Source organism: Patella vulgata, chromosome 2, assembly GCF_932274485.2.
Source record: "Patella vulgata chromosome 2, xgPatVulg1.2, whole genome shotgun sequence".
In the NCBI taxonomy this organism is placed as follows: Eukaryota; Metazoa; Mollusca; class Gastropoda; family Patellidae; genus Patella; species Patella vulgata.
The window spans coordinates 27,477,910-27,505,868 of record NC_065880.2 but is presented as its reverse complement, the minus strand read 5'-3'; the positions used below and the strand labels follow the sequence as shown (position 1 = coordinate 27,505,868).

Sequence of the window (27,959 nt, the reverse complement as noted above, 5' to 3'; positions counted from 1 at the left end):
ATATAACTATTCTATATAAGCAATGCCCGTTGGGCTGGATCGCCAGGTAAAATAATATGGGACTGGGTACAAATTGATGAAAAACAATTAATGAATAATGCACCGACTTTGGAAGTAAAAATATTTAACGATGTCAGATTGTTATTCGATTAAACAAAATTTCTAATAAAATCCTATAAAATCGATATTTTTTCCAAAAAAAAAAATATCTCTATTTACAAAGTAATTGAATTGGAATTGCGAAACAGGCTTTAAAAATGTGTGACAAAGGCTAGTGTGAGAAATCTGAGATTCTTCGAATGTATAGTATGATCTAAAAATGAAAGGGACATGCATTGTCATAGTACAATTATATAAACTGGCCTATATTTCTCAATACTACACAGGTTTTACTATTAGATATAGGTAATGTTTACTTATAGTGGGGGTATACTATACAATTTGTATGGTGAGGTTTTAGCCTGACAAATACACGTCTAAGCAGCTAGTCTCAGATTCTACATTGACAAGGTAAGCTAAATATTTATTTTGTGTTTGTTCCATTGAAAGAAAAGAAATGGGGTTTAAAGGCATGTAAGGATTTTCACAGTTGAAGATGGTTCAGAAGATTCTTCAAGGCCAATTTGTAGAAAAAAGCAGGTTGCTAATTACGATGTTAAATCATATTTTAGATACTTATAATATCAATTCTTAACGAATTTTAAAACATCAAATTACACACGTTCGTAACTCTAGAATAAAAATTGCCATATTTTTGTTTGAAGCGGTGTAGGCCGATAGAGTTCCTCGTGATGGTCCTGCCCAGTTTCCCCTTGCCAGAGGGTCTGATATGACAAAAGCACCTTGTCGTTCAGATAGGACAAAAAACGAAACCCGGTCTAAAGCTACTACTGTCAGCACTTTTGAGCTCGATGGAAAGGGAAAAAACTACAGCACAGCTATTCGGGCCAAATTTCCCTAAGTCTGTCTTCATTATCCCGATCGGTGCAGAAAGGAAGGACGTTAAACCTGATTTCATTTCTGAATTTATATTGTGGCATAAAATTCGACAATTTACCTATTTATTGATTGGATGGTTTCTTCAAGGTAAGCCCGCCTTCTACATAAATTGATGACACGACTTGGGGTAATTTCTATTACTACTGTATCATGACATCCGTCAAACTGTCTATTTTTTGTATTAATGATAACTTCCGGATACTCACACCTTCCACTACAATGATGGGATATATAAAGAGGTCCTTCTTATGTTCTTGTTTCTTGTTAACAATTACCATTCAAGATACATCAGCGGGGTCTTCATTAGATATTAGTCATATATGACTCGTTCCTAACGATGACTCGTCTGCCACATCATCATTGATCTGAATGAACAATATATAAGAAACAATTAGCCGAGTAATACTATTAGTAGGCCTATCTTGTAATGGTTGAGTAGAGATTTAAAGGAGCTAAATCGCTAACATTTGGGACCTAGAAATTGACAAGAGTGGGTCGCAACGCATATAATACTGTAATATGAATGTATATAAACTGATTTACATTCAATGGTTTCCGTTTTTACTCCAATTTCAAATCAGTTATGTTCGGCGAAATAAGCCAGCAGTCTCAAGCGAGTGCAAATTTATAGCGTCTGGTTATTTCAGTCTACATACGCCGTTTGATTTGGTGCAATGTGTCTAGCCTCGTTCCTCGAGTCTCTTGATACAACTGGGGCTGAAGCACATTATGGTACACGATTCGTGTACCAATGGTAAAATGTTTATTTTGTCTTTAATATTGGATATCAAAAGCCCATCTTTTTCCGGTAAGATCACAACATGAATGTTGACTGAATTTGACAAATAAATCGTGTTTTCAATGTTGAAGATTTTGGATGATATTGAGTTAGAGACTTAGCTCCTTTAACCACTGACTCAAAAGATGTTTTCGAGCTTTGGACATTTTCGCCTTTATTTAGAAAAAAATATGGCTATACTCTTATCTAAAAAGCGTGAATAGGAAATCAAAATGAAATGAAATAGTGTTTAACGTCCTTATTTTCTGCACCTGCCAGGCTAATGAAGGAAATTTTGTCCGGAAGAGTTTTTTCCGCCTACGTACTTGCGCGCCAACATGTACACGTCACATCGTTTTTCGGCCCATTCGAACAACTAGAACTGTTCCTTGTAAACTCTTCCACCACGAGAGAGAAAGTTCCTCGTCCAGTTTGAATATGATTTTATGCCGAGATATAGACGTTTTAACTCAATTTACTAATCATACAAATAGTTTAGTTCAGTTAAAATGGTTTTCAAGGAGTTCACCGAATGATCGACAACCAATGCTTAAATTTTCGATAGAGGGAGTCTAGGATTATTTTGAATATGATATTGTTCAGACTTAATTATATTTATTTCCTTGGCGAAAATGGTAATGTCTTTAGTTTTTGGCCTTCCTTTCCAATTTCCACGATCCCTATTGAGACAAAGTCGGGCAAAACATTTGACTACGGTTGTGCTGGAGGTTATCGTAAACCCTGTATAGCCTCATTCTGAAATCTTGCCTCACATGGCTACGGGTCATACACAAGGCAAGTTGCGCTTTCTCCATTTCAAGATAGCATAGATTTTAGGATGGGACGGAAAACCGAGGTCCGGTGCAAAAGAAGCATTGACAATTGGAATTCAAAATAAGAGTAGGCCGCAGTGCCGCAGTGCCGCTGTCCAGGCAAAACTCCCCATTCTACCAAACTGAATGACGTACGCCCGTCTTTATTAGCCCCGTTGGTACAGTTTATTTCATGTCATTATTGCTCCAGAATATCGTCAACATGGCTTGTTTAAATGACCATGTTTGTTTTGCTGGATATAATCACTATTGTTTAATTGTGATGGCTTCCGGTGGTATCCATGATATATTGTAAGTTAATTATATATTTCAACGAGTATTAATGTAGTCACGAGTATGATTTATGGTCTGTAACTCATATACAAACTATATTAAAGTATGTAATATAATTATTATATTTCACTTAGGGCCAGAATATAATCTTCATATTATGTGAGCATATTATTATCCTAGTGGGAAAGAAAGTCTAAATTTCTTTCGGCGAGGGTTTACAAACTTGGCCCCCACTTATCGGTTGTAACGCTTGCAAGGAAAGTCTAGGGCCAGAATATCATTTTCATATTATATGGGCATATTATTATTATCCTGATGGGTAAGAAAGTCTAAATTTCTTTCGGCGAGGCTTTACAAACTTGGTCCCCTCTTATTTGTAACGCTTGCAAAGAAAGCTTTGTCCCGCTTTGTCCCGATAGGATAAAAACCCAGGGGATACCGTTAAGATCGTCTTGGTTTAGTGTCCTACCTCCGCTCCACCGCAAATAACATATGGCTATTGATTGTTTTATGTAATGTTATGAGATTTTAAAGACGAAATCGATGTCCTAAAAGATATAATGGTGAATTTAAAGATATCATATTAATACGGTTAAATCAATGTACTTAAATATATTAGCTTAACCAGCTGTCATGATTGACACATTATTACCAGCTTGGTAAACAAATATATTCCTTGGTTGTTGCAATTCATGTCCGATAGAATTAAAGAGACGTCACCATCACCAATATTTGATAAATACTTAATTTTGAACAATATCATTTCAACTTAACATTAAACCCTTAACTATTGAAAATCTGAACTCCGATCTACGTAAAGTATTTCCACAAGGGTTCGTTACACACCTTGAAAGCAACCCAAATATTTGTGCGACCCAGTGATGACTTGGTCGGTTTGTCTCACGCCTAATCTGATGCCCGATGTACTGTATACTTATAAATATTATTAATACTTCGTTTCGTTTCATTTTTGTTCCTTTATTAGCTTACCACTTTATCATACCATGGTACGAATTGTACGTTTTGTGCAGGGATGGGTTTCGCCGTCGAGATCTGGTCGAAATTTTTCGTTGATTGATTTTGTATCACTGTCATAATCTCTTTTAATCCGGCTTATATCGACAGTTTACGTCAATAAGTGACTCCTTGGAGAAGTCAGTCATTCTGGAAAATTCTGCGGAAGACTTGATTTTTGCTCCTACGGTGTATAAGTCTATGAAAAGGACAAAAAAGGCTAAATTAGAACATTAACATGAGATAACCACTGGTTGTATTTCTGCAGACTGGAAGCCAGTATACAGACTTCAGACTAATCTTCCGAAACAAAAAGGTTATCCTTTAGTATCCAAAAATACAACATAAATTTGTTAACTATATTTCAACTCAAACGCGAAAAGTGATCATATGTTCTTAAAAGAGTAAGCATACCCTGTTTCGTGCCGGGCACCCCTCCCTTCTTATCGAAATAACACCGTCAACTGAATACTTTATTTTGCGATCATGGTTGACCTGACTCCGTTTTATTTAGGTTTAAGAATTTGGGGAAGATGTTAAGTTTTTACATAAGCACTGACCTAGGATGATGAAAATTTAGGGTTAGGGACCATGTGAATCACATCAACCATAAATGACATCTTATGTTAACCTAAACTGTCCACGCTTTACTCTATCACAATGTACTGTGTACCCTTTCACAAATATCAAAAAGGTTTGAAGTATTTATTATAAAATTCTTCTCTTTTAAAGAGATCGACAATTGTTATTAAAAATTCTGTAATATCAGCAAACTCTAGCATGTCGGTATCGGCGTTTATTTTACTTGATAACCATGTATATTTTACTTGATAACCTTGTCTATTTTCATTAGAACAAGATAGAAGAGAGTTCAGTACAGGGCAACACACCGACTGATTAAACCATTGGGAGTCATCAATAACTAAATCTGATTCCAAGCCTTACATCTCTACGGTTCGATTAGAACATCTGTTTGGGGAGCAGTTGCTTGTTCGGGAACGTATTTTACGCCGTATGATCTGATGGCATATTGTGCGGTTCGATTGAAATACCTATCTTACACAGTGTAATCTAGATAACCACAAAAGGTTGCAGGCTACTGTCAATTTGGATCTTCATTGTTGGACTGGAATACCTGCGTTTTTTTGTGGATGACCGTATATTCTAAATACGAATTCTGTTTTACGGTAGGGTCGTGATCCCTATATAATTTGGTTCGAATGGAATACCTGGCTGTTGTCACTTGACGGATATCCCCAAGTTGATCCGAAACAACTAGTAAAGCACCATTGCCAATTCAGATCCACCCAACACAAAGCAAATTTCAGAGCCGTTTAATAGACGTAACCAGCGCCCACCAAACATCTTTTACTAAACTAAAACATCTGACACATTTACCAAACCCCATGTGTTCTTCTTAAACTCTACAACAATTTTAACATCGTTAAATCGTTTGTCTGCGATATCATTTAATGTGGAAGCACACCTTAAACACCAACCAGCAAGCAAGCCTTAAATCCTCCTTTAACCATCAAGGTTAGAAAAGTGAGCTCGTCCAAAAATTGGATCAATACAAGTATCTTATTAAAATACAATTTCGTCTCTACATGCCTACCAATCTATGAAGTAATAAAAAGGGGGACGAACGAAACCGACCTTGAAACGTTTTAGGATAAATATGAAAGCTAGACATATGTCAAAGAATCAAGTTAATTAGAAACCTATGGCTTTGTAGAAAAAAAACAGCGACTGTGATATATTTTATGGAAATAAGGGAGAAGTTAATCAATGTGTTTTCGAGACGTTCTATAAAAGTCTCCAGCGCCTGATTCCATGAAGTGTTGTACGAGTTGTATATTTATATTTTATGGATTTGAATTTAATAAATATTTCAAATTCTCGTCGTACTCTTAATGTACTGTACCAAGTGTGCATTTTAACATTTGAAATTAACTGTTAGTTTCAAACGCTGACAGGTTTTATTTATAATCGTCATATCTCTAAATCAGTGAATAATAGTAATAATATACAATATAGTTAACAGCTGACCTCAGATTGATTGCACGGATGGATACATCATAGTGTAGGTGAAATAATTGACGGGAAAGTCGCTTATTCAATGTCGAATGATTTTGGAGTTAAAAGGCGAACTCGTCGTGGTACAGTCATTGCATTGACAGGTTTCTCAAGTGTTTACAGCGGGAGACAACGTTGAAAACAACAGGTAAAAACTGTCCACGAACAGTTTAAAACTATTGTATTGAGTGTTACGGAATTTTATTTTTGATAGATCTGCTGATGTTTTACTATCGCAGATCTTCGATTGATATACAGTTCGATTGATAACAGAATTTCATCTGATACAATTCAATTCGATACAGATTTTACGCGTGTTTAGACAAGTTTCTTTATACACACCGTTTCTTTCCAAAAAACTTGTCATATACGGTGTTTTGAAATATAATAATTTGAGCCAAGTAAATTGAGAAGTATAAAACAATTGGTATTACCATCGATATATAAAAAAGGTGTTTAATAACCGTGTAATTAGAATCGGCAGTGGCTTTCAAAACGGACGTTGGAACCACTGAACAGTTTTCAGGGTATAATTATTATTACCAAAACAGGTCCTACAGTACTTTTAAAATTGGTGTGCCTCAAGTGACTTGTATTAGTTGGTGTGCTGAAAGAACGGTTCTTCGAGGTGGTGATAACCTAAAACGATCGTGTAAAATAAAAACGGGTATTAGAAACGACAACATTATTTAGCGTGTGAAACTATAGTAACAGAATGGATGTAAACATATTATATTATAGTTTTATATATTTATTAGTGTATATAAGCAGTATATGTGGATTTAGTATAGAAAGAACAATATTCCCTACAGCTGATATACGTGTTTACGTTCATAAACGAACAGCCAAGATCTGGGAACCATGGGAGTTAAACAGACGTAAGTATAAATACATACCTATATCAGTTTTTGTAATCATTAGGATTAATATATATATACTTTTATATAGAAGAACCTGTTAACTTTACGAAGTCCGGGTGCATTAAGGTGCACAGAAGATATGCCTACAAAATAACTTTTTATTGTGCTCAGTCGGTCAAAGCCAATTGTCGTTGTACCTCTTAAACTCCAAACAAAATCTATGATGCAATAGTTTTGTAATTAGATAGTTTACAATCAACGTGAAGACAAGAGACCAGGGCCGGATTAATCTGGTGAGGGTCCTGGGGCCTCGAGTCTGTGGGGCCCTATCACATTCCGCATTTACGTCCCATCACATTCCGCTATTGTTCAGACGTCTGGCACCCAATGAGTAATGCACGAGACTTCAGCGATGGGTAACTATATCTTGGCGTGATTAGAACAACTGGGATTTACAAGACAATAATAAAACTTATCAGATTTGAAATAAAATTATTTCTGGTAAAATATAAATTAGGCCTATAAAATGAAAGAGAAAAAGGACATTTGATGTGTAGTCACAGTTGTCAGAAATTCGACATTTATTTTTCTTAATTTTGTTTACTCAGATGAGATTAGCAAAATACTCCTGTAGATTCACAACCCTATCTACAGTTAGCTATAAAATAGTGACGGGGATCGTGCATGAGTAATGCTTATCTTACAATTTACTCAGAACATGTGTAATGTAAAAAGGGTGATTTGATTTCTGATGTTTTCGAAGTTTTATTTGCGGAAACACACATTACGCTTCACATAGTGCAAGATTCGTTTCATTCAGGTTTTACATTAAACGGGTCAATGTACTTTTGGCAAAATGTTGGGGTTTGGGGTTTTTTTTGGATTTTTTTTAATGTTTACAGATTTAAATAAAGTGTTTGTAGTATTTAGATTGGTTAGTCACAGTTTGTTGTTAAATCTCTCGTCAAACAAACTCAGGAAATTAAATACAGTTATATTACACACAGAAATATTTGTTCATTCATTGAGTCACATGCAGTGGTTCTTCAACATCATGTAGCCTACATTAGGAATAAATTAATTGGGGTTTCGCCAGAATGTTGTCTATCAAAGGAAGATCCTGTATAAAATGACAACTCGTGGGTTGCCTCCCACTGCTAAAGTGTCCCGCGCACAAGCATGGGTGTACGGAAATGAAAGTTTTGGTTTATAGTTTGATGATGGATAATGGACGAAAATAATCGTTGAACGATTTTTGTTTGTTTCCACTCCATTTGACTCAATGACATACCTTACGATCTAAAGCGCACTCGTTTAACCGACCCTGAAATATACATAAACACCAAACATCGGTTTTATTTATAGTGTTGAGTTTGTTAAAACTGACTTGGTGATCTTAAAGAAGAACTCGACATTGCGAAAGCGTAATGAGAATTTTCTTTCTTTCGCAAATCAACTGTTTTCGGGATGTTTTGACACACCTTGGAAACTGTTTTCTTTTCACCAGATCATAAATTTCATGGGCATACATTTATTAAAAACTAACTTTTCACCATTTGCAATATATAAAATACTTATCATTCTGTATACAATATCATGTTTGACCTAATTTTCTCTGATTTATCTCACGATCACGATGTATGCCATTTGATATAGGTGAATATGTGCCCGTGTGTATACTATACCTATATTTACTATCTACAGTCGGTTAATTGATGAAGTTTATTATATACTCCACTTAGTAGTAATGGTATATTAATTGTTAGACAGTAAATAGAGAAATTATTTGATGTCTAGGCTAGGAGGTATTTAGAAAAGAATGGGTGATAGAACACTTGGCCTTATATACTCGTGTACGCATGTGGTAAGCATACCCTGTCTCGTATGCGACACCTGGCAACATTTTGAAAGCCAATGACACTGCCAGTAGAAGATACTATCGTGACCAAAGGCAGCACAGTAAAATAAATAAAGGCATAACCTGAAAATCATACGTGTACATCAATGTGGAAAAGGGGCCGTCTGTAGCCTGTGTTGCGGTGGGTGTGATGAACCTATACCATTCGTGAGAACCTAGTGGTAAATAAAAAAAAAAATCCAAAAACAGAATTTCCGTTAAGATTTAAATATTAATCATTAGAAAGACATTTTTATTTAATTTGACGACCACGAAATACTTCCTACTTTCCTCTATACCAGTGAAATGAGTAATACGTCCTACTACTCCTGGAAGAGGGCGACAGATAAATCATTGTCACCTAGTCGGGTTAATTATAACCATTATTAATCACAGTCATGTCTACAAATACATTATGTTACGCACTTACGAGTCACTAATAATTGTCTTTTCATGTTTATTTTAAAGTGGTTTTGTCTATGATAAAGGTAAAACATTTTCGATACTGTATTCTGGATAATCCAGCTATGTCGCTTTGCCCACGAATTCTGGAAAGTCTCGTGGTTTATTTGAAGTCTGGCTATTAAGGCAAGGATAATTATTTACTAACGGAGGCCTAGTTACGTCGATGTATCGTCTCACAAAAAGTGCGTCGTCTAGATAGGATTGGACTCTATGGAAGTTAATAGGATGGTTAAGACACAATTGTGATTGACACAACTAATCAAATATTTCATAATTATAAATCTCCATAAAGAGGATACTTACCCCCTTCTAAACAAAATAACAAATTAAAATGAAAAAACCGCGTGATGACTAAGAACTATCCTATCGATTAAATACAGATCTAAATTTCGTTTCGTTTTGTTGTGAGGTTTTTTGGGGGTATTTTTTTTTTTTTTTTAAACAAAAGTATTTTGAACCATTTTCAACTTTAAAAAAAAGAAATAAAAAGAAACGAAATTATGATTTGTGTATAAGAGACTGAGGAATGTCTTAGACCAATCGGGGCCTAAAATTACTAAATCGTGATTAAAGAAATACACATTTTGAGCATCATTTGTCAAAAAAAAAGAAATAAAAAGAAACGAAATTATGATTTGTGTTTAAATGAGACTGAGGAATGTCTTAGACCAATCGGGGCCTAAAATTACTAAATCGTGATTAAAGAAATACACATTTTGAGCATCATTTCTCAAAAAAAAAAGAAATAAAAAGAAACGAAATTATGATTTGTGTTTAAATGAGACTGAGGAATGTCTTAGACCAATCGGGGCCTAAAATTACTAAATCGTGATTAAAGAAATACACATTTTGAGCATCATTTCTCCAAAAAAAATTTTTTTTTTACAAAATTGTTTTATAACTCAGAAATATATTAAGATAGGAATCTCTAATTTCAAAATCGTGATTGAAGACCGACAACAGGACACTATCAAAGAACCATCATTATTGGCTGACTCATAAGCAACTATGTCATTTTAAAATACAAATCTCAAATTTCAACATCGTGATAGTCAAAAATGACAGCGAACGAGGATCCTCAATACTATATTTAGTGATTTATGAAGTAAAAGTAAACACGATGATCGTCGATTTATGTTAAAACAAAAGTTTTGATCTCATTTTATTTCGATTAGTGATAGTACCAGCTGTATACATTAATCAGTGAATTCGGTGACCGTAGGAAACCCTCTCGCAAAACAGAACAGCTAGGCAAGACGTCATAGCAGCCATCTTGGAATTGTGACATCGTATCAAAAATCGAAGCCATTCCGTCAATCGATGAGCTATTGTTGATCGTACCCAAATTGACGGAGCCTAAGGTTTTTGTTTTTTTTTGTTTTTTTTTTAAGAGCATCGTTCAAAGAAGACGAAGGCGAACAAGATTACAAAGCAAACAGGATCCGAATCAAAGATGACCGAAATGTTGTGTTTTAATTTCTTTATCAAGTTATCTGTTCAGTTCTGCAAAGTAATCAGAAGTAGATCTGGGTAGGCAGGCTACTACTGATATTAGTTTCGTGTTTTACTTCAAATGAAATGAAATGAGGTTTAACGTCCTACTTTCTGCACCGATTGGGCTAATGAAGACGGGCATAACGCCTGGAAAAGTTTGAGATAAATTTCTTTTGATGATATTTGAAACATTTCAAACAAATCAATGTATTACATGACATTGTAATAAATTCTCAATATCGGTATTTCAAAATATTTCAGGTATGTTATATTAAATCTAAAATGTCGATTTAGGTTTTGTTACCCAGTTGAAATAAATGGCTTCATAATATAATCGTGTGTATATCTTCTAGTAAATAGTTACTGACACTGTTAACATAGACTGTTAAGATTAACACTCAACTTTAGAACAGCTACGTTTAACGTTTAACACCGGAACCTGCTGGACCTATGAAGACGAGCATACGCCATGCAGGGTATTTTGCCAGGATGGCGGCGCTACGGCTTACGGCTTACGTCTTTCAAATTCCAACTGTCAGGAGTACTTTTACATTCACGCCAATGTGTACTTGGGGGAATCTCGTTTTCTTGACTCACCTAACGACAAAGCGTACAGGCCCGACGGCCCTAAACTGTGAGATTTTTGTAGAGAATCTAGACGCCGTATCGCACGACCATTTTGCACCCAGCCCAACCTTTCAATTAACAATTAAGTTAGACTTCAATAATAGATGGTGGAATCACAAAATCCGCTTGACCCCCTTTAATTAAGTCGGACTTCAATAATCGAAAGTGACCTCTAAAATCACAAAGTCATCTAATCGAAAGTAAAAACATCTTTATAAATAAACCTAGACCTGTGTAGAGTGTATATTTTCTAAAGTAGAATGTTTTAATTTCATTTTTTTTTTATTATTATGGTGATTACATGGTACTGGTATTTCATATTAGCTGCATGTTTAAAGTTGTATTTAAATTAAAAGTCAGAATCTAGCAAGTAGGTAGGTCGAGAAGACCCTCCGCGGAATTTTGAAGCCCGGATTCCACATACCTAGCTTAAAGGAGGTAAATCGCTAATATTTGGGACCTGGAAATTGACACAAATGGATCGCAACGCATACAATAATGTAATATGAATGTATATAAATTGATTTACATTCAATCGTTTCTGTTTTTACTGTAATTTCTAATTAGTTAGGTTTGGCGAAATACGCCAGTATTCTCAATCGAATTTCAATCTCTAGCGTCTGGTTATTCAAGTCTACGCCGATAGTATTTATGGTGCATGCTCTCCAGATAAGAATATAGCGTCACCGTTTGACATGACTTGTGGAATATGCCTAGTCTCGTTTTGTTTTTCGAGTCCCTTATTACAAATAACTCTGAAACGCATTATGGTACACGATTCGTGTTTATTTTGTCTTAAATATTGGATATCAGAAGGCCATCTTTTCCCGTTAAGATCACAACATCAATGTTGATTTAAACCGACAAATAAATCGTGTTTTCAATGTCGAAGATTTTGGATGATATTGAGTTAGAGACTTTAAGCAGCGAGGCTGACAGGGCAAGCGTGTTTAGTTTTAGTTGATAAAACGAGTACAAATTGGAAGTATATACGTAAAAAAAAATCGCCTCTAAAGCAGTGGAAATTCCAGTGGGATAAATTTTCCCTTGACACGGGCATTTCAGCCTACTGATTTGTATTCCAATTTTGTCAGCACAATATATCGACCATGTTGGGACTAACACGTGATAAAATTTGCCTTGAAGAAGATTATAATGAAACCTTTAGATCTCCAGAACATTGTTCTGGGAACTTGGAAAAATACATTTGTGTAGGCAAAATTCTTGTTATCACTGGCAAATAATCTGTTTGATAGTCCACATATGCAAACCACCGCATTCACTAGTTTAAAGGCACAACAAGCAAGGGTACGTCATGGCGGTTATTTTTAGATTGTGTATTAATTACACTATAATTGGCACCATGGGATGTTCTCTCGGTACCAAGGTTAATAAAAATCCCATTTGTCTAAGGTAAAATTATAACGACCCACAATCAGGCTTAAATAAACTTATAAACCGTTGTAAATAAAATGCCATCTTACCAAAATATTGGTCATCTAAAGTTTACATTACTTTTTATTGATTTCATCTGTGGATGTCTAAACGATAACTCAGTTCTATCCACGAACATCGAGATCAGTGGGGTAACTAAACTACTTTTGTTGTCTAAATTGTCTAAATTGCTATCTAAAGAACCCTTTCAGCCCTTATTTTTCTTTTATCTAAAAAGCGAAATTGTTTATGAACCTCCTGCAGCTTCTGAAATACGGAATTATGTAGGAAAACTGTCATGGCGAATTCATTAAGAGCAATGCAAATGCGGTTGGCCGAGAAAGTTTTTTTGGAGTTTTCAATCCTGGCTACCCTTTTCCAGTTTTGCAAGGAAACACGCCTAGTCGTTAAGATGGTACGAAATAAACGTGTACTCCTTGGTGAATACATAAAAAAAACCTTGACAGTTGGCGAATAGCATATAGGCGGAAACGCCGCTGTCTGACCAAAAATGACTCTCATAGCAAACTACATGGCGTATGCCCGTCTTCATTAGTCTGGTTGGTACATACAGTTCAACTTTCGACAATCGGCTTAAATTAAAGGAGCTAAATCTCTATTCTTTAGCAACTTTAAATGGATACAAATGGGTCGCAACGCATTTAATAATGTAATATGAATGTATATAAACTGATTTACATTCAATCGTTTTCTATTTTTATTGTAACTTCTAATCATAATCAGTTATGTTCGGTGAAATATGCGAAGAGTCATAATTGAATGGTAGTCTTTGGCGTCTGGTTATTCCAGTCTAAACCGATAGTATTTTCCTGTCGGATATAATTAGCCTCGTTCACCGAGTCGCTTCATTAGAAATGGCGTTGAAAGTATTCTGGCACGCGATTCGTGTGCCAATTTTAAAATTTTCATTTTGTCTTAAATATTGGATATATGAGAAGCCCATGTTTTCACGGTAATATAACAACATCAATGTTGATTTAAATTGATCAATAAGTCGCGTTTGAAATGTCGAAGACTGTGAATAATACAGAGTTAGCGACTTGCCTCCTTTACGCTATGATTTATCCCACATCATATGGAAACAACAATACAATAATATTAACAAAGAATACTTTTTTATTTCTTAAAAACTCATGAACTAATTGACCTCGTGTCATGAACTCTACTTTAAAGTTAATGGGGAGTATTTTAACAGAAAACCGACACAGATATTTAAAGGTCAAAAGTAAAATGTAACCCTTTTATTATTTATTTAATAAAGTTATGGTAGTCTTGAAATGATCCGGTATGTGTCGAGTGGAAGTTAAATCCCATTTTCCCCAATATTTAATACCTCAGCTATTGAGACTAAAATGGTAATTTTGCTTTAAGAGTACCATTTCCGCACACTCTTCTTGGATTTCTAGATACAAATAACCTAAAGAATTAAAACTTTAGACATAGCCTATATAGGTTCTGCTCCTTGTTGACGGAAGAAACCGAAATCGATATCGACATTACAGTATGTTCATTTAAATTTATTGAATCTTGCCACCAGTATTTAGTGCATAATTAATAAATGATTTAGGCGATGAGGAACCTTAAAATAGATGAAAACGGGTCTAAGCGCACATATTAATGTAATATGAGTGTATATAAAGTGATTTACTTTTTAAAATATTTACTGTACATGATGTAATTTCTAATCATGTTCTGTAAAATACGAAACAGTCCAAGTTGAATGACAGTGGTTTGCGCCTCCTTGGTCCATTTTTTAAAACTATGTTGTCGTTTGTGAATCATTCATTTTTAAATACTTCCGCATTGTCTTCTGGGGCATGTTTTCTTTCTTCATTACAAAAGGCGCTTGAAGTCGTTATCTCCATAGAGTTATCGTCGTCGTGTACTGATTTTAAAATGTTATTGTGTCTTAAATATTGGATGTTAGGATCCTATATTTTTACAGTAAGATAACAACATTAATATGGAATGAAATGGACCAATATTGAATTCTAATTCGTGTTTTTAATTTCTCATATTATGGATGTTAGAGGTTTAGCTCCTTTAATATAACAACTTGCTTTATGGAAATAAAAGAAAGTCTATCATTTGAAGTCGTAATTCTAGACAATTGTGGATTTTAACGACAAAAAGGTTGACAGTGTAGAATATCCACGACATGTTTAAACTGAGAAAAGAAAAGACACAATTAGAAATGTTCTGTGAACGACACGGACCACCCTTGTTACCCATTAACATATTCTATTAAAAAGATTATGTTTAATGTGAATAGAAATGGTTTAATCTTGTGGCAAGGTGGTAACAAGCGAATTATGTTTCAATTTTCAAGAGTATACTTAATAGCTATCGAATTCTTCACTTTGTAACACGACCAAGAATTTCAAGTGAGATTTGCACATGGACGTTTCGTTGAGAGTGCGTGGGGGGTGGGGCGGCATCAAGGACTAGTCTAGTCGTTTGGATTGAACGAAATCTGAGGTCTTGACAGTAGCCAGTAGAGCCGCTCTGTCCGGGCAAAATCTCCCTCATAGCATATTGTTTCAATGGCATTTAGTAATTGAACTGGAATATACTAGTCACAATTCTATGGAGCATAATTACTGCTTATTACTGAGCGACGTTTCGACTAGGCTTCTCTAGTCATTATCAAGCAATAAGCGGTAATTGTATTCCATAGAATTGTAACCTGTATATTCATTAGCCCAGTCGTTGCAAAAACTTAGGTATAATACCCCATTAAATTTCATTTCATTTCAAACCTCTCCCCGCCGAACGTACTGCATACCGTTACACCTTATTCAGCATCATTATGTACATAGTTCACATTTTCCATATTTACTTTACAAAATCTTCATGCATCTAGAGCGAAACCACATTATTTCATTTTTATAGGTCATGTTAAAAATTCGGTTAATGTTATTAAACCATCTACAAGGAGATTTTTTTAGGCAATAAAAGAGGTGTATTTATAAAGTTTACCTATTATGAAACGTTAGAAGTTCTTTATTCATTCCGTGTTATCCGTTCATCTCAGTTTCTTAACTAAATAAATAACGAGAAAGGCAGATTAAGAATGACCTTATTTCATGACAGACGTGGATTTCACTTATTTTAGGATCCTTCTCCTTTTACAAAGCGCTAGTTGGCCAAACAGCCGGTCTCGGCTTGGGGGTCAAGGTATTGGTCGAGAAAGTTCCTCGGAGTTTTCCGGTGTGATTACCCTATGTCCAGTTGTGCAGAACGGGGGATCTGGGGTATATAGTGGTTCGGATGGGATAAAAATGTAGGACGTTACACCCCATTCTATTTTCCGTCTACCCTATTTACTAGACAAAACGGTAATGATGAAAATATTACATGATGAAATATCTGCTCATTTTCAGAAATATTTACATAGGTGCAGTTTTGTTTTAGAAGTTATAAAAACTGTAAAATATTTCAAATATCATTCAAATATCTTTGTTATTCATCCAATGTATTTGAACTGAATAAAGGGGCGTAGATCTATTTATCGTTGTATAGGCGGACATTTTTTAACCCTAAAAATTATCTTTGTTGATAAATTTAATTAGTTTTGAGATGTAATAACTGTACAATTATCTGCATTCCTTGCATATTTTCAATTTCTATTTTTATCAATTATAAAGAACGAACCGCAGTACAAATTCAATGCTCATCCGGAAAACACTTCTATTATGAGGAATTTTCAAACACCATCCGGGGTGTGCCAACCACCAAGCTCACCCACGCGCCAAACAAAAAGAAAACAAAAAAATCTGAAACAAATAAAAACGTAAATAAGTGTGTTGTAAACTATACCGTTATGATATGTAAGACAAAAGGGGATTGGTCGGTCTAATCCTCCAATAATGCCATAAAAAATTTAAAACAGAAACTGGCGCCAAAACTAAATTTCAATACAGACCGTTTTATAATTTATTACTTCAAGAATCGGCGATTGTTTATCGAACAGTTGTTTTTTAAAGGGATGCTACATGTATTTCTCTTAATTTAATTCAAGCAGAAAATCGTCTCGAATCGTACAGTATAACCTATTCTATTCGTTCTGTTCTAGTCTAATCCAATCTCTCTGAACTATCCGAAGATAACAATAATCAGAAATTATCACTCATTAGTTCGGAAAACAATTTTATACCGGCCTCCTTACTATATATATGCCAGTAAGCTTTTTTACTGGGAGAGAAAGTAGTGCGGTCAGCCCATACACGGCATCGGGCTCCGTGGCTTTGACACAAAAAAAAAAGTTTTATATTAAAAAAAAATCAATTGACTCTAAAACATATAAATGTTTTATTTTTGAAAAAAAATCGGACGGTGGAGAATCTAAAAAAAAATATAAACATTACATGGAGACACCCCCTCTTTAGATACTATTAACAGCTGTTTAAGTATGTTGTAAAAGAATGCGAGGTATCTCCGTGTATAAACGATTACAGACATAATTATTTCAATGATGATACAGTATTCTTACATAATCCTTGTCAGGAGGACGATATTTCTCACTTATTTCAATGATCATTGTATTAAATAATTCAATACCTTTGTTGGCGTTTAAAGGTGTTTAAAGTGAGGATTGGGCTATCAACAGTTCTAGCTATGTTTGTATTAAAATTGAACGGGCGGTGCACTTACATAAATAAAACTACAATTATATCCTTACGAACACTGCAGATTTTTTTGCATCATTCTTCGTTACACATCAGCGGTACTGATCGACACTTAAGGATCCAGTCATGGGTTAATGAAATGAAATGGGGTTAAACGTCCTAATACTGTTCTGCACCATGATACGCCATACAGTGTACTATGAGTGAACTTTTGCGACAGCCGCACTATGGTCCATTCATATCTATTTTCAACTGTCAAGGGTTCTTTTACGTGCACGCCAAAGTGTTCACCGGTCCTCGCTTTTTCGCCTCAAAAGCCAGACGACCAGACCCTGCATCACTGACAAGGCGGGAACCACGCCAGAAAATTCCGATGAACTTTCTCGATTAACGGGGGATCACGTGGCTAAGTGGGTAAGACTTTGCGCCCAGACTGGAGGTCGGGTGTTCGATCCCTGCATTGGCCCAGAAAGTTCATCCAGATGTTCCGGCTTGGTTCCCCCTTGCCAGTGATGCAGGATGGAGGGCCTGACAAGGACATCTGTCTAGTCGTTGGGATGGGACGAAAAACCGAGGTCCCGTTTACACATTGACGTGCACGTAAAAGATCCCTTGGGAGTTGGAATTCGATATAAGAGTAGACCGTAGCGCCGCTGCCCGGGAAAAATTTCCCTCATAGCACACTGTATGGCGTATGCCCGTCTTCATTAGCCCAGGTTAGGAGCAGAACAGTAGGACGTTAAACACCATTTCATTTCATTTCATTTTTCGGTCAACACACACGGGGATCGAACACTGGTCCCCCAGGTTTATACTCTATGATATCGAGAAGTTGATAGTGTACACGCTGCCTTTATTCCTCATTAAATACTCAATATGTGTTATCTCAACAAACCATAAATATGACACATTTACTTCACTCAGTATCTATCGTCCAATCAAACCAAGTAGGTTTGTCTGAAGAACAAGATAAATTTATTGATAAACAATAAATCGATTACTTCATGTAGACAATACCCGGGGTAATTAACACCGAATTTTTATTGGTAATATTACGAAGGTATTTGAAATTTCGACAGTTTTTCTACCGGTGATGCTAGCACCATAATCTACAGTTTGCGTACTCTTCTTGCAAACAGTTCGTTTGTCGTTGGAATCAACCGTTCGTGACCGCACGGACATTAATCACGACATAGACCCCCCTGAGGGGTCCTACTGCCTTCAACATCTCCAGATATTATTAAATGTTATGAATAAACGTAATTTTATAATTTTAGGTATTTGTCCGCCATCTTTATGTAAACAAGCTGATGAAACCGGAAGAGGTGATTATAGACCACGTGGAACAGGTCAGTGTGATAAATAACTACACGCTTTGAACCCAAAACTTAATAAATAAAAATCATATCCTCGTAAAACCATCTGAACATCTGAATATATAGTCTACAGATACTGACGTGGAGATAAGCAGAGGCTGAATGTACATATCAAACAGCTTTAGAATAGACAAGAAACAGAACGATTGCCACTGAAACCAACAGTTGGTCAGCGACAATATGAAGTGACATGAAACGGGGTTAAACGTATGCACCAACTGGGATAATGAAGACGGGCTACAATATGGGGTTTAGAAATGGTGCTCTACCGATGTCTTACTCCAGTTACAGTTATGAATCGTTCTAAGCAGTTTCTTTGAGCAAGTTTTTTTTTAGTCAAATGACTATAAAAACGTTACTAGTCTATAGGTCCCTTAATTTCCACATAAACTGACCCCAAACTGTACCGCACATAGCTTAACATATAATACACCATTTCCCATTGAAATAAAGGTGAAGCCTTACCGCATATGTATATGATTTGATGAAACCCAACTGCTACGCGAAATTTCTCTCCTATCCAACTTAAAATCTCCGCCCAGTCAGAAATAGCATGCGCGCTCCGTCTCACGTGATCATACGTCACTTTCCATATATAGCTTCTATAGTAAAAACGCGTAGTAACACTGCCTTATCAGGGAAGCGGTGGGCGGGGTTAACGCGTGCGATATTTGGCGAGATTTCGCCTGGGTGGTGTCAGGGCCGCTTGTACATTATAAGAAGTATCGCTTCGAAAATGTAGAACGCATTACCACAAAGAAAAACTGTTCGGTAACTATTTTAGTGGTGCAGTCATCACTATTTCTGATAGAATTACTTATTTCAATACAAACTGTAATGATATGTATTGAGAATTGTGCGTTTGAACCTATTTTTACTTGCGCAAAGCCTCTTAGACTGAATCAATTGTGGCGATTAGCACGACAATATTGTAGCTATATGGGGTTATGGCCCAATAGATATCAATGATATACCACGAGGGGCCTGTTTCACGAAATTTTAACTAAGATAAAATCCACATTTTAGTAATTTGATTGGATAATATTAGATTGATTTTAGTGCTTAGCCAATCAAAATTGAAGTATCTACTAAAATTTGGATTTTATCTTTAGTTAAGATTTCGAGAAACTTGGCCCAGGTCTACACTGTAAAATGCAATCCGGTTGAACCCAAGCTGATATCTACACCTTTGATATTTCTATTTTCTCTTCTTTATTACATTGGAATAGTCAACTAGGGTTTATTATTATATTAGCGTGGATTAAGTTTGGATAGATTAGATGGAAATGACGATCAGTGTCATCATTGCATACTTTGCAATGCCATATTTTATATACGTCAGCGGCAAGCGAATGCAATTTTGTGTTGGTCGGACAACGCTTTTATAGTTCGACGTGGACTAGTTACGTCATGATTTCTTTATATTTCAGCTAACACAGTGTTCTTTCAAGGTGACATCATATTAGATCAAGTATCAGAAAAATATATATATCATGATTATCAAATAAGACGGAGAAGAAAAAGAGCCACAATCCGTGTGAAAAGTCGATTGTGGAAAGATGGGATTGTACCGTATCTTATAGTTAATGAAATTAGTAAGTTTCGTAAATATATTTAGCTGCAACTTCAATATAGTATCTTTAAAGGGCATTTATTGAAATCAATATAATAACAGACAGCTTTATAGATAACATTCAATAGAACTACAACGTTTCAGCAAGGATACTCTCGCCGTTATCATAGTACGTGGAGTTCACCAGGTAAATATGCCAAAGTATAAATGAAACGACATGGGGTTTAACGTCCTACTTTTCTACACCGACTTGGCTAATGAAGACGGGATATGCCAAAGTCCCAATGTATCGGATGTTTTGAATACTAAGATTACTCAAGTTCTGTTAATATGTATTTACCCCTTTCAGATCCTGTGGCGAAAAAATGGATATTAAAAGCCATGGCTCATATACAAGAAAATACTTGTGTTCGTTTTAAAAAGAAGAAAAAATCTGATAAACATTATGTACTTTTTAAAAGTGAAGCGGGGTTAGTATTTCAATATCTGTATACTCTCTTAAAGATGCATTATGTACGATTTAGATAATCTTGAAAATTTCAGTCAAATTACTTCATTCTTGGTGACGTTAGAGATGTTTGGACAATAGAGCAGTTTCAATTGTCATTGCTACCATTGTTACGATAGTAAACAAAGTCTCGATTATCCTTTTTTAAATTAAATCATTAACCGACAATCTTGGTTAAATCCGTTGAAAATCGAGAACATCCGATGACATCGAGAGATGATTATGACCTTGGCAAGTTAATAAATTTCTAATTAATCATTTTTATAACATTTAAGGCCTAAAGAAATCCCTGCAATAGATAGATCATCTTTCAGTCGAGTTAGCAGTACAACCGCAAATGTCCTCTAAGCGGGGTTACTATTACATACTGTACTAGAATGTCCTCTAAACGGGATTACTATTAAATACCATGTCCTCTAAACGGGTTACTATTACATACCATGTCCTCTAAACGAGTTACTATTACATATCACAATGTCCTCTAAACGGGCCACTATTGCATACCAGATTGTCCTCTTAAGTGGGGTTGCTATTACATACCAGGTTGTCCTCTAAGTGGGGTTGCTATTACATACCAGATTGTCCTCTAAGTGGGGTTGCTATTACATACCAGATTGTCCTCTAAACGAGTTACTATTACATACCAGAATGTCCTCTTAATGGGGTTACTATTACATACTAGAATGTCCTCTAAGTGGGGTTACCATTACATACCAGATTGTCCTCTAAACGAGTTACTATTACATACCAGATTGTCCTCTAAGCGGGGTTACTATTACATACAAGATTGTCCTCTAAGCGGGGTTACCATTACATACCAGAATGTCCTCTAAGCGGGGTTACCATTACATACCAGAATGTCGTCTAAGCGGGGTTACCATTAGATATCTGAACGTCCATCCATCGGGGTTAGTGTTACATCTGAATATCCCACTAAAAGGGATAAATATTACATATATGGATAGCCACCGAGTTTGATTAGTATTAAATATTGGAACATCTAACCTACGCATTCCTAGGCACTGTTTGGTATTTGGGTTTTTTATATTTTTATTCAGATTTGTATGTGAATAGGGATAAGGGAACAGACATAGTCTATATTAAACCCCTTTTTCTTTGCTATCTTTCGAATATTTTGGAAAGTAATAATGATATTAAGTAGTGCTCACAACATCATAGACCACTAACTGTATCTAGGTTTCAATTGACAAAACAATATGTATTGAACAGGTTTGTTGGCCCGTCTGCAACGGCCCATGTCGTCGAAAGCAGCTAATGTACTAAAAGACAAACGTGTTAAGTACGTCTGTAATCAAAGCCGATATTTTTAAAATCGTAACTGTTTTTCCTGAACTAGCAGTTACTGACTGACAATGACAATGGTTTTAGCTTAATCTGTAATAGTAACACGTTGTGTAATTTATTGAATGTGATTTTGTTTTCAGTTGTTGGTCTAATGTGGGTAGACGAGGTGGAGAACAGATTATCAATCTGGGTAGAGGATGTGAACATCTTGGTACAGCCGTACATGAAATAATGCATGCCCTCGGTATCTGGCACGAACAGGTAACTATTATAATGTATCCCTCGGTTTATCTGGTACGAACAGGTAAATAGTATAATGTACAAGCGAGTTTGTACATTAGATTTGTGATTAGATTTGTCCGACCAATTATATTTGGTCGTATAAGGGGGGTGGGTGGCAGAATGGTCTAACATCTTGCGCTTTAGGTCGTAATATTTGTCATTGAATCAAGTGGTGTGGTTTCGATCCAACTTGTGTACGTAACAAGAAGTAGGTTTGCGTGTCTAACCTCTTGGGTTTTCTCCAGGTTCTCCGGTTTCCTCCCACTGCTAAATACCCCTTTCACTTTATTCCACTCCACGTTTGATTTGTACCTGGGGTGGCCAACCTTTTATATACCATGCGCCAATTTGTTCACACACGAATTTAGATACACCATACAACTCTTGTACCCCCTTCTACATCTTGTAAATCTAATTAGTAGTTTTACTGGGTGATTCCAGAACATGGCTTACTGCCTTAAATTATTATCATCACTGGGGTGTAACGGCACATGCGCCGTAGGTTGGCCATCCCTATCCTAGACAAAATACATCGTAAATTATTATATTTTTTTTTATTTACAGGCTAGATCAGATCGTGATAAATATGTAGAGATTATAAAAAGCAACATATCACCGAGATATTTACCAGATTTTAATATGATAGATAGGAATGTATCGTCAGCTAGAGGTTATCCATACGATTATAACAGTATCATGCATTATAGTCAGTTTGCTTTTACTAGAAACGGTGAACAGACTATAAAGGTTAGTTATTAGGGTTTGGTACTTACAAATTTAAGCTTCCGACATTATTTTCATGGGAAAACACACCTGGGTCGCGGTTAAAGAAAGGAAATGAAGGGGGTTTGACGTCTGGTCAGCACAATACTTGTGTTATATTGACACAGACATAATACCGCCATTTGTATGCCAATGGTTACGTGTGCAAATGCAAGGTCGGGGACATTTGCCATTACAGCGGCGTTTCCGTGTACTCTGCTTCGATTTACTACTATCAAGGGATTTGTTGCGGTCGGACCACTATTTTCGTCCCATCCGAACTACTCTGTACACTTTGCTTGTCCGAAACATTCTAGTCGAGAGTCCACTTCCCTGACTTCCTGGCTAGCACGGACCCATTTTTAGATAGAAAAGTGGTGGCTGTCAGGGCAACATTTCCCTTCTTGTGAATTAATGTTATAATTACTCTGGACATGTGATTGATGCTGTATGTTTGTTTGTCTGTTTGGGTTTGCTGTTTAAATCACGGTCGAAATTTGTGGTATAAGCCTAGCTATCCTATAGAAATATACGATATCTATGTCAGAAGAGCAGCCCGATCCGGTGAGCGACCAAGGTTTGATGACGTTGCACAGCAATTCCGGTTATGGAGTTAGCCTACTTCTGTTTTCACTGGCCTACCCGTTCGTTCGTTCGTTCGTTCGTTCGTTCTTGGTGTTTAACGTCTGCTTCCACATAAGTGATATCGCAGACAAGACATAGGAGAGCCGAAGCTGATTCCTGTTTTTTAGAATATGATTTTGCAATCTTTCCATTGGGCCTACCCGTACACAGCTAGTTTTATATATAGTACAGGATCTTAGGGGCTGTTCAAACAATAAGAAATCTAGAGATAGACTGATTTTTATAATTTATATATATTATATAGGTTATAGGAGTTGGTAAAACTAGAAATCTAGATATAGGACAGAGAGATGGTATGAGTACAATAGATATAGCACAAGTTAGAGATATGTATCAATGTAATCAGAAAGAAGATACTAAAGCTACAGGTAAATAACTAGCCTAACTCTCATATCCTGTTCGATATCATAACCAGGAGATCTCATATAACCACGAAGTTTCATATCGATTTTTAAGGATGCTTTAGTTTTTAGTCCACCTCACCTTCCTGGTTAAAACGATCTTTTTACGGTTTAGCTTTGTGAACCGTCCCACTTTTTTGGTTGCTCGACTACTTGTGTCGATCTGTTATGGTTTAGGGGGATGCTCTAGGTTTGTATCCCCCCAAACCACTCTCCCCACCCCCCTCCACCCCACCACATGCTGCTCTACTTGATGTTGCCATCTCTTTAAGCTTTGTAGCCCACCCCACCTACTGTATATCTAACAATCTCTTTAAGAATTTTGTGTTAAACTGACCTGACATGAACCTTCATTTAGCCAATGCAAAGATGTTTTTTTCATTGGCAATAACGGTTTTAGCTAATCACATTGGTTTAAATCAGACTTCAAAGAGATTATATCAACAATATATCCAGGTTGGAACGAAATAAGGATCTTGTTACAATTAGTTTTTTTCCAACTGGCTTTTAATCTGTTAATTGAGGTGTGTATCTTTTTATTTTAGCTTGCCCAAAAGGATGGATAAAGAACTTAGCCAGCTGCTACAAATTCTTTGACCATCCTAAAGTACAATTCTCGGCAGCCCAGCGGAAATGCGCGTCTTTACGTTCAGACCTCGTTAGTATAAACAGTCTGAAAGAAGAACGGTTCCTGGAGTCGCACACTTTATCCAAATATAAAAATGTCTACATTTGGAGAACAGGAGGTAAATTAGTAAACGGTACGTTCATGTGGTATCGGGGTGAGAAGAAGAAACCCCGAAAGTTAACCTACACTAACTGGGACAAAGGACAACCCAGGACCTTCACTTCAATGGCTTTATCTAGAAATCGTGACACCAATGAAATCAGTTGGCATGGTGTATGGACAGGATCACTCGTCCAACTACCATATTATATGTATCCCTTCATCTGTGAAAAAAGGGCAAAACGTAAGTTCGTGACATTTTTTAAGTTGTTGATAAATACTTCATTCAGTAGATCGTTGGAACTGATTATTAGTTAAATAAGACAATTTATTTACATTTGAGATAAAATCTCTCCTCTCTCTCACCGAATTCTCTTGGCCCAAAATGGCAATTTTATAGTTTGGCCTTTACTATTGTCTGGCAAATCATGCAAAGGTATAATGTCCGTGATACCAAGGCTATACAGTTATAAAACTTATCTTATAACTTACTTGATAATGATTCTTAACAAGAAGTAGCCCGCGAAGTAAAAGGTTATGGAAAAGGCTTGTTGGATCAGCGGTTCTGAACATTACATTACGTTGGAGAATGCACAGGATGCACATTGATGTTGAGGATGGGCGAGGCAAAGATTATCTAGATAAATGGATTGTTTAGCGCTTCATCAACACAATATTTATATTATTTTGAGACTATTATTATTTATTGTTGTAACATGTCCAATGCCGGGGAGTAAATATTGGCCTTTCCACTTACTGTTAGTCGAATTCCAACTGTAACAAATTTGTTTACTGAACACCAATATGTATACGTGTTGAACTCTGTGTCTACCAGGACACCCATATACCCAAAACGACTAGGCATACTTTCCTTTCTCTTTCAAATGCCATCCCTTGCGCAATTACAAGTTCCAAAGGTTGTTTTCGGCTATTCGCCACTCAATTGCCTTTACCGCTCGATAATTATACCATTTTAGGTTTAATTTTTATTTCAATTCTTGTTTTACAGGAAAATGTTTAAAGTTGAAGAATAAAGATGGTCGCGATTACAGGGGAACATTAGATCACACTATAGAGGGGGTCACTTGCCAAAAATGGTCGTCACAATATCCGCATAAACATGCAACTGTTCCCAGGTTCGATAATAAAGATGACCGTAATGGCCTGGGCGATCATAATTATTGCAGAAACCCGAAAGGCAATAGAAAGAAAAGGCCTTGGTGCTATACGGCTAAAAGATCGACAAAATGGCAGTATTGTGACGTAGGTGCTTGTTCTAAAAAGACTAAGCCTAAACCTAAACCCGATTCGAAAAGGGAACCAATTCGACGGTATCAAGTTGTGGAAGACCAAAAGCAACAGGGTAAAGAGAAACGTCATGGTAAGCCGGGACAAAAACGTCGCAGACGACCAATACGTCGGCCAGGAAAATGAACAGCTATGATACGAGGGATAAATATGTTTTAAGGCTGAAAGTGATACAAGGGAAGATAATTGTGGTTTTTTGGTTAGAAAGAATTTGACAGTTGTGATATCTGGAAGTATTTTAGGAATAACTTGGAAGAAACATTGAAGACAAATGTTGCTCATTTATAACTAACTATGGGGAGTTGAAAATAGTTACATTTATAAAACAGTATATAAGGTGCTTATACGAAAGGCTGTAGTGAAAACATAGATTAACTTTCTTTATGTATGTATGGGTGTGTGTGTGTGTGTATTTATGTTGTGTGTTAAATAATAATCGGTAGTAAATCAGGAGTAGGGTAGTACCTATATTGTGATAGTGATGACTATAGGAAAGTTACGCCGTCTGTCTACAATTAGCCGCGTGTGAGAACAGACACAAAGCTAATTGGCCGACCTTTTAATTTCTAAACCGACACATTTTAATAGAAAGTACTCGAATTTTGAGAAGTATTTATTCCGCTTCCATTTAATAAAATTGAATTTTCTTATTTATTCTTCGTTGTATGAAAGATGTATAATAGATTAGAGCCGCATTATAAATAGTATAGGCTTACATATGACTTTTGAATATGGCGGCCATTAAGGCCACAGATCTATTCTCAAAGTTGATATTTCTCTGTGTACAAAATGCAGTGATAACTCCAGGAAGCGTTTGTAAACTTATACATTTTCCTTGTCACGATTCTTTTACATGCATGTAAACAAGTACACGTGTTGACCTCGGCTTTTCATTGTCAGAACCTTGGCCAGTGACATACATACTAAGCCACTGTGTCCATCTTTTTAGTGTCTATCAAACTGCTCTATATTGTTATTGTTATATACACAACTTCTGACACTGGCAAGTTGAGTTTTTAGCTCATCATGTTTTAATGGTGTATGCGCATGCCAGTCACAACGCCTAGTTATTAGATGAAGATAGTTATGACTTTGTCAAAGGGAATACCTATCATCAAAACCTGGTTCAACTATGAATATTCATATGCATATCCCATCCAATTCACAGAAGCTTCTCTATTGTTAGGCCTTCTAGTAACTTTAGCTATAGTGTAAGATCCACTGCGCACTAGATTGGGTGTTTATTTTGCCCACCATTAATCAGGACACCTATGTGACATATTACAGTAATATCTATTTTATACCAACAAGTTACGTTATTCCCCGTTGTCTTATGTGAACATGAGTCTCGAAGGAAAGACCAAGGTGACTGACCCGTTGGCACAGGGAAAATAAATTAATCATCATCTACAAAGTAGATTTCCAATACATTTTTTGTACAAAATGACATTATTATAATATTTATAATTAATCAATAAAATGTTTTAATTCATATTCATCTATCTATCCACTGTTTATCGTAGTCCAACCAGAGGAGGGGGAAGGGTATTGGACACCTGGTACAGAGATTGTGACTGCATGATGGTAGTGTCCTAAATCCAACGATACGATATGCTGCACGACCTACACTTATTTCGAATTCCAAGTGACAGTGGTTCTTTTTACGTGCACGC

General features: G+C 36.1%; 1 protein-coding gene and 1 long non-coding RNA gene across 2 annotated transcripts; one reads left to right on the top strand and one right to left on the bottom strand.

Annotated features, from left to right (window-relative positions):
• Positions 1-267: 267 nt before the first annotated feature.
• On the bottom strand, positions 268-19,307 carry LOC130010750 (uncharacterized). Its single transcript, XR_008786033.1, has 3 exons — positions 19,241-19,307; positions 3,874-4,096; positions 268-1,364 (listed from the first exon to the last, which is right to left on the bottom strand). It is a non-coding gene; the product is annotated as an uncharacterized LOC130010750 (long non-coding RNA).
• LOC126810336 (uncharacterized) lies at positions 6,025-27,778 on the top strand. The gene is made up of 9 exons (XM_050535337.1): positions 6,025-6,851; positions 18,677-18,748; positions 20,206-20,370; positions 20,698-20,818; positions 22,302-22,422; positions 23,008-23,190; positions 24,095-24,218; positions 24,797-25,222; positions 25,988-27,778. The coding sequence occupies exons 1-9, from the start codon at positions 6,689-6,691 to the stop codon at positions 26,410-26,412; spliced, it is 1,800 nt and encodes a 599-aa protein (XP_050391294.1). The 5' UTR covers positions 6,025-6,688; the 3' UTR covers positions 26,413-27,778.
• Positions 27,779-27,959: the final 181 nt, after the last annotated feature.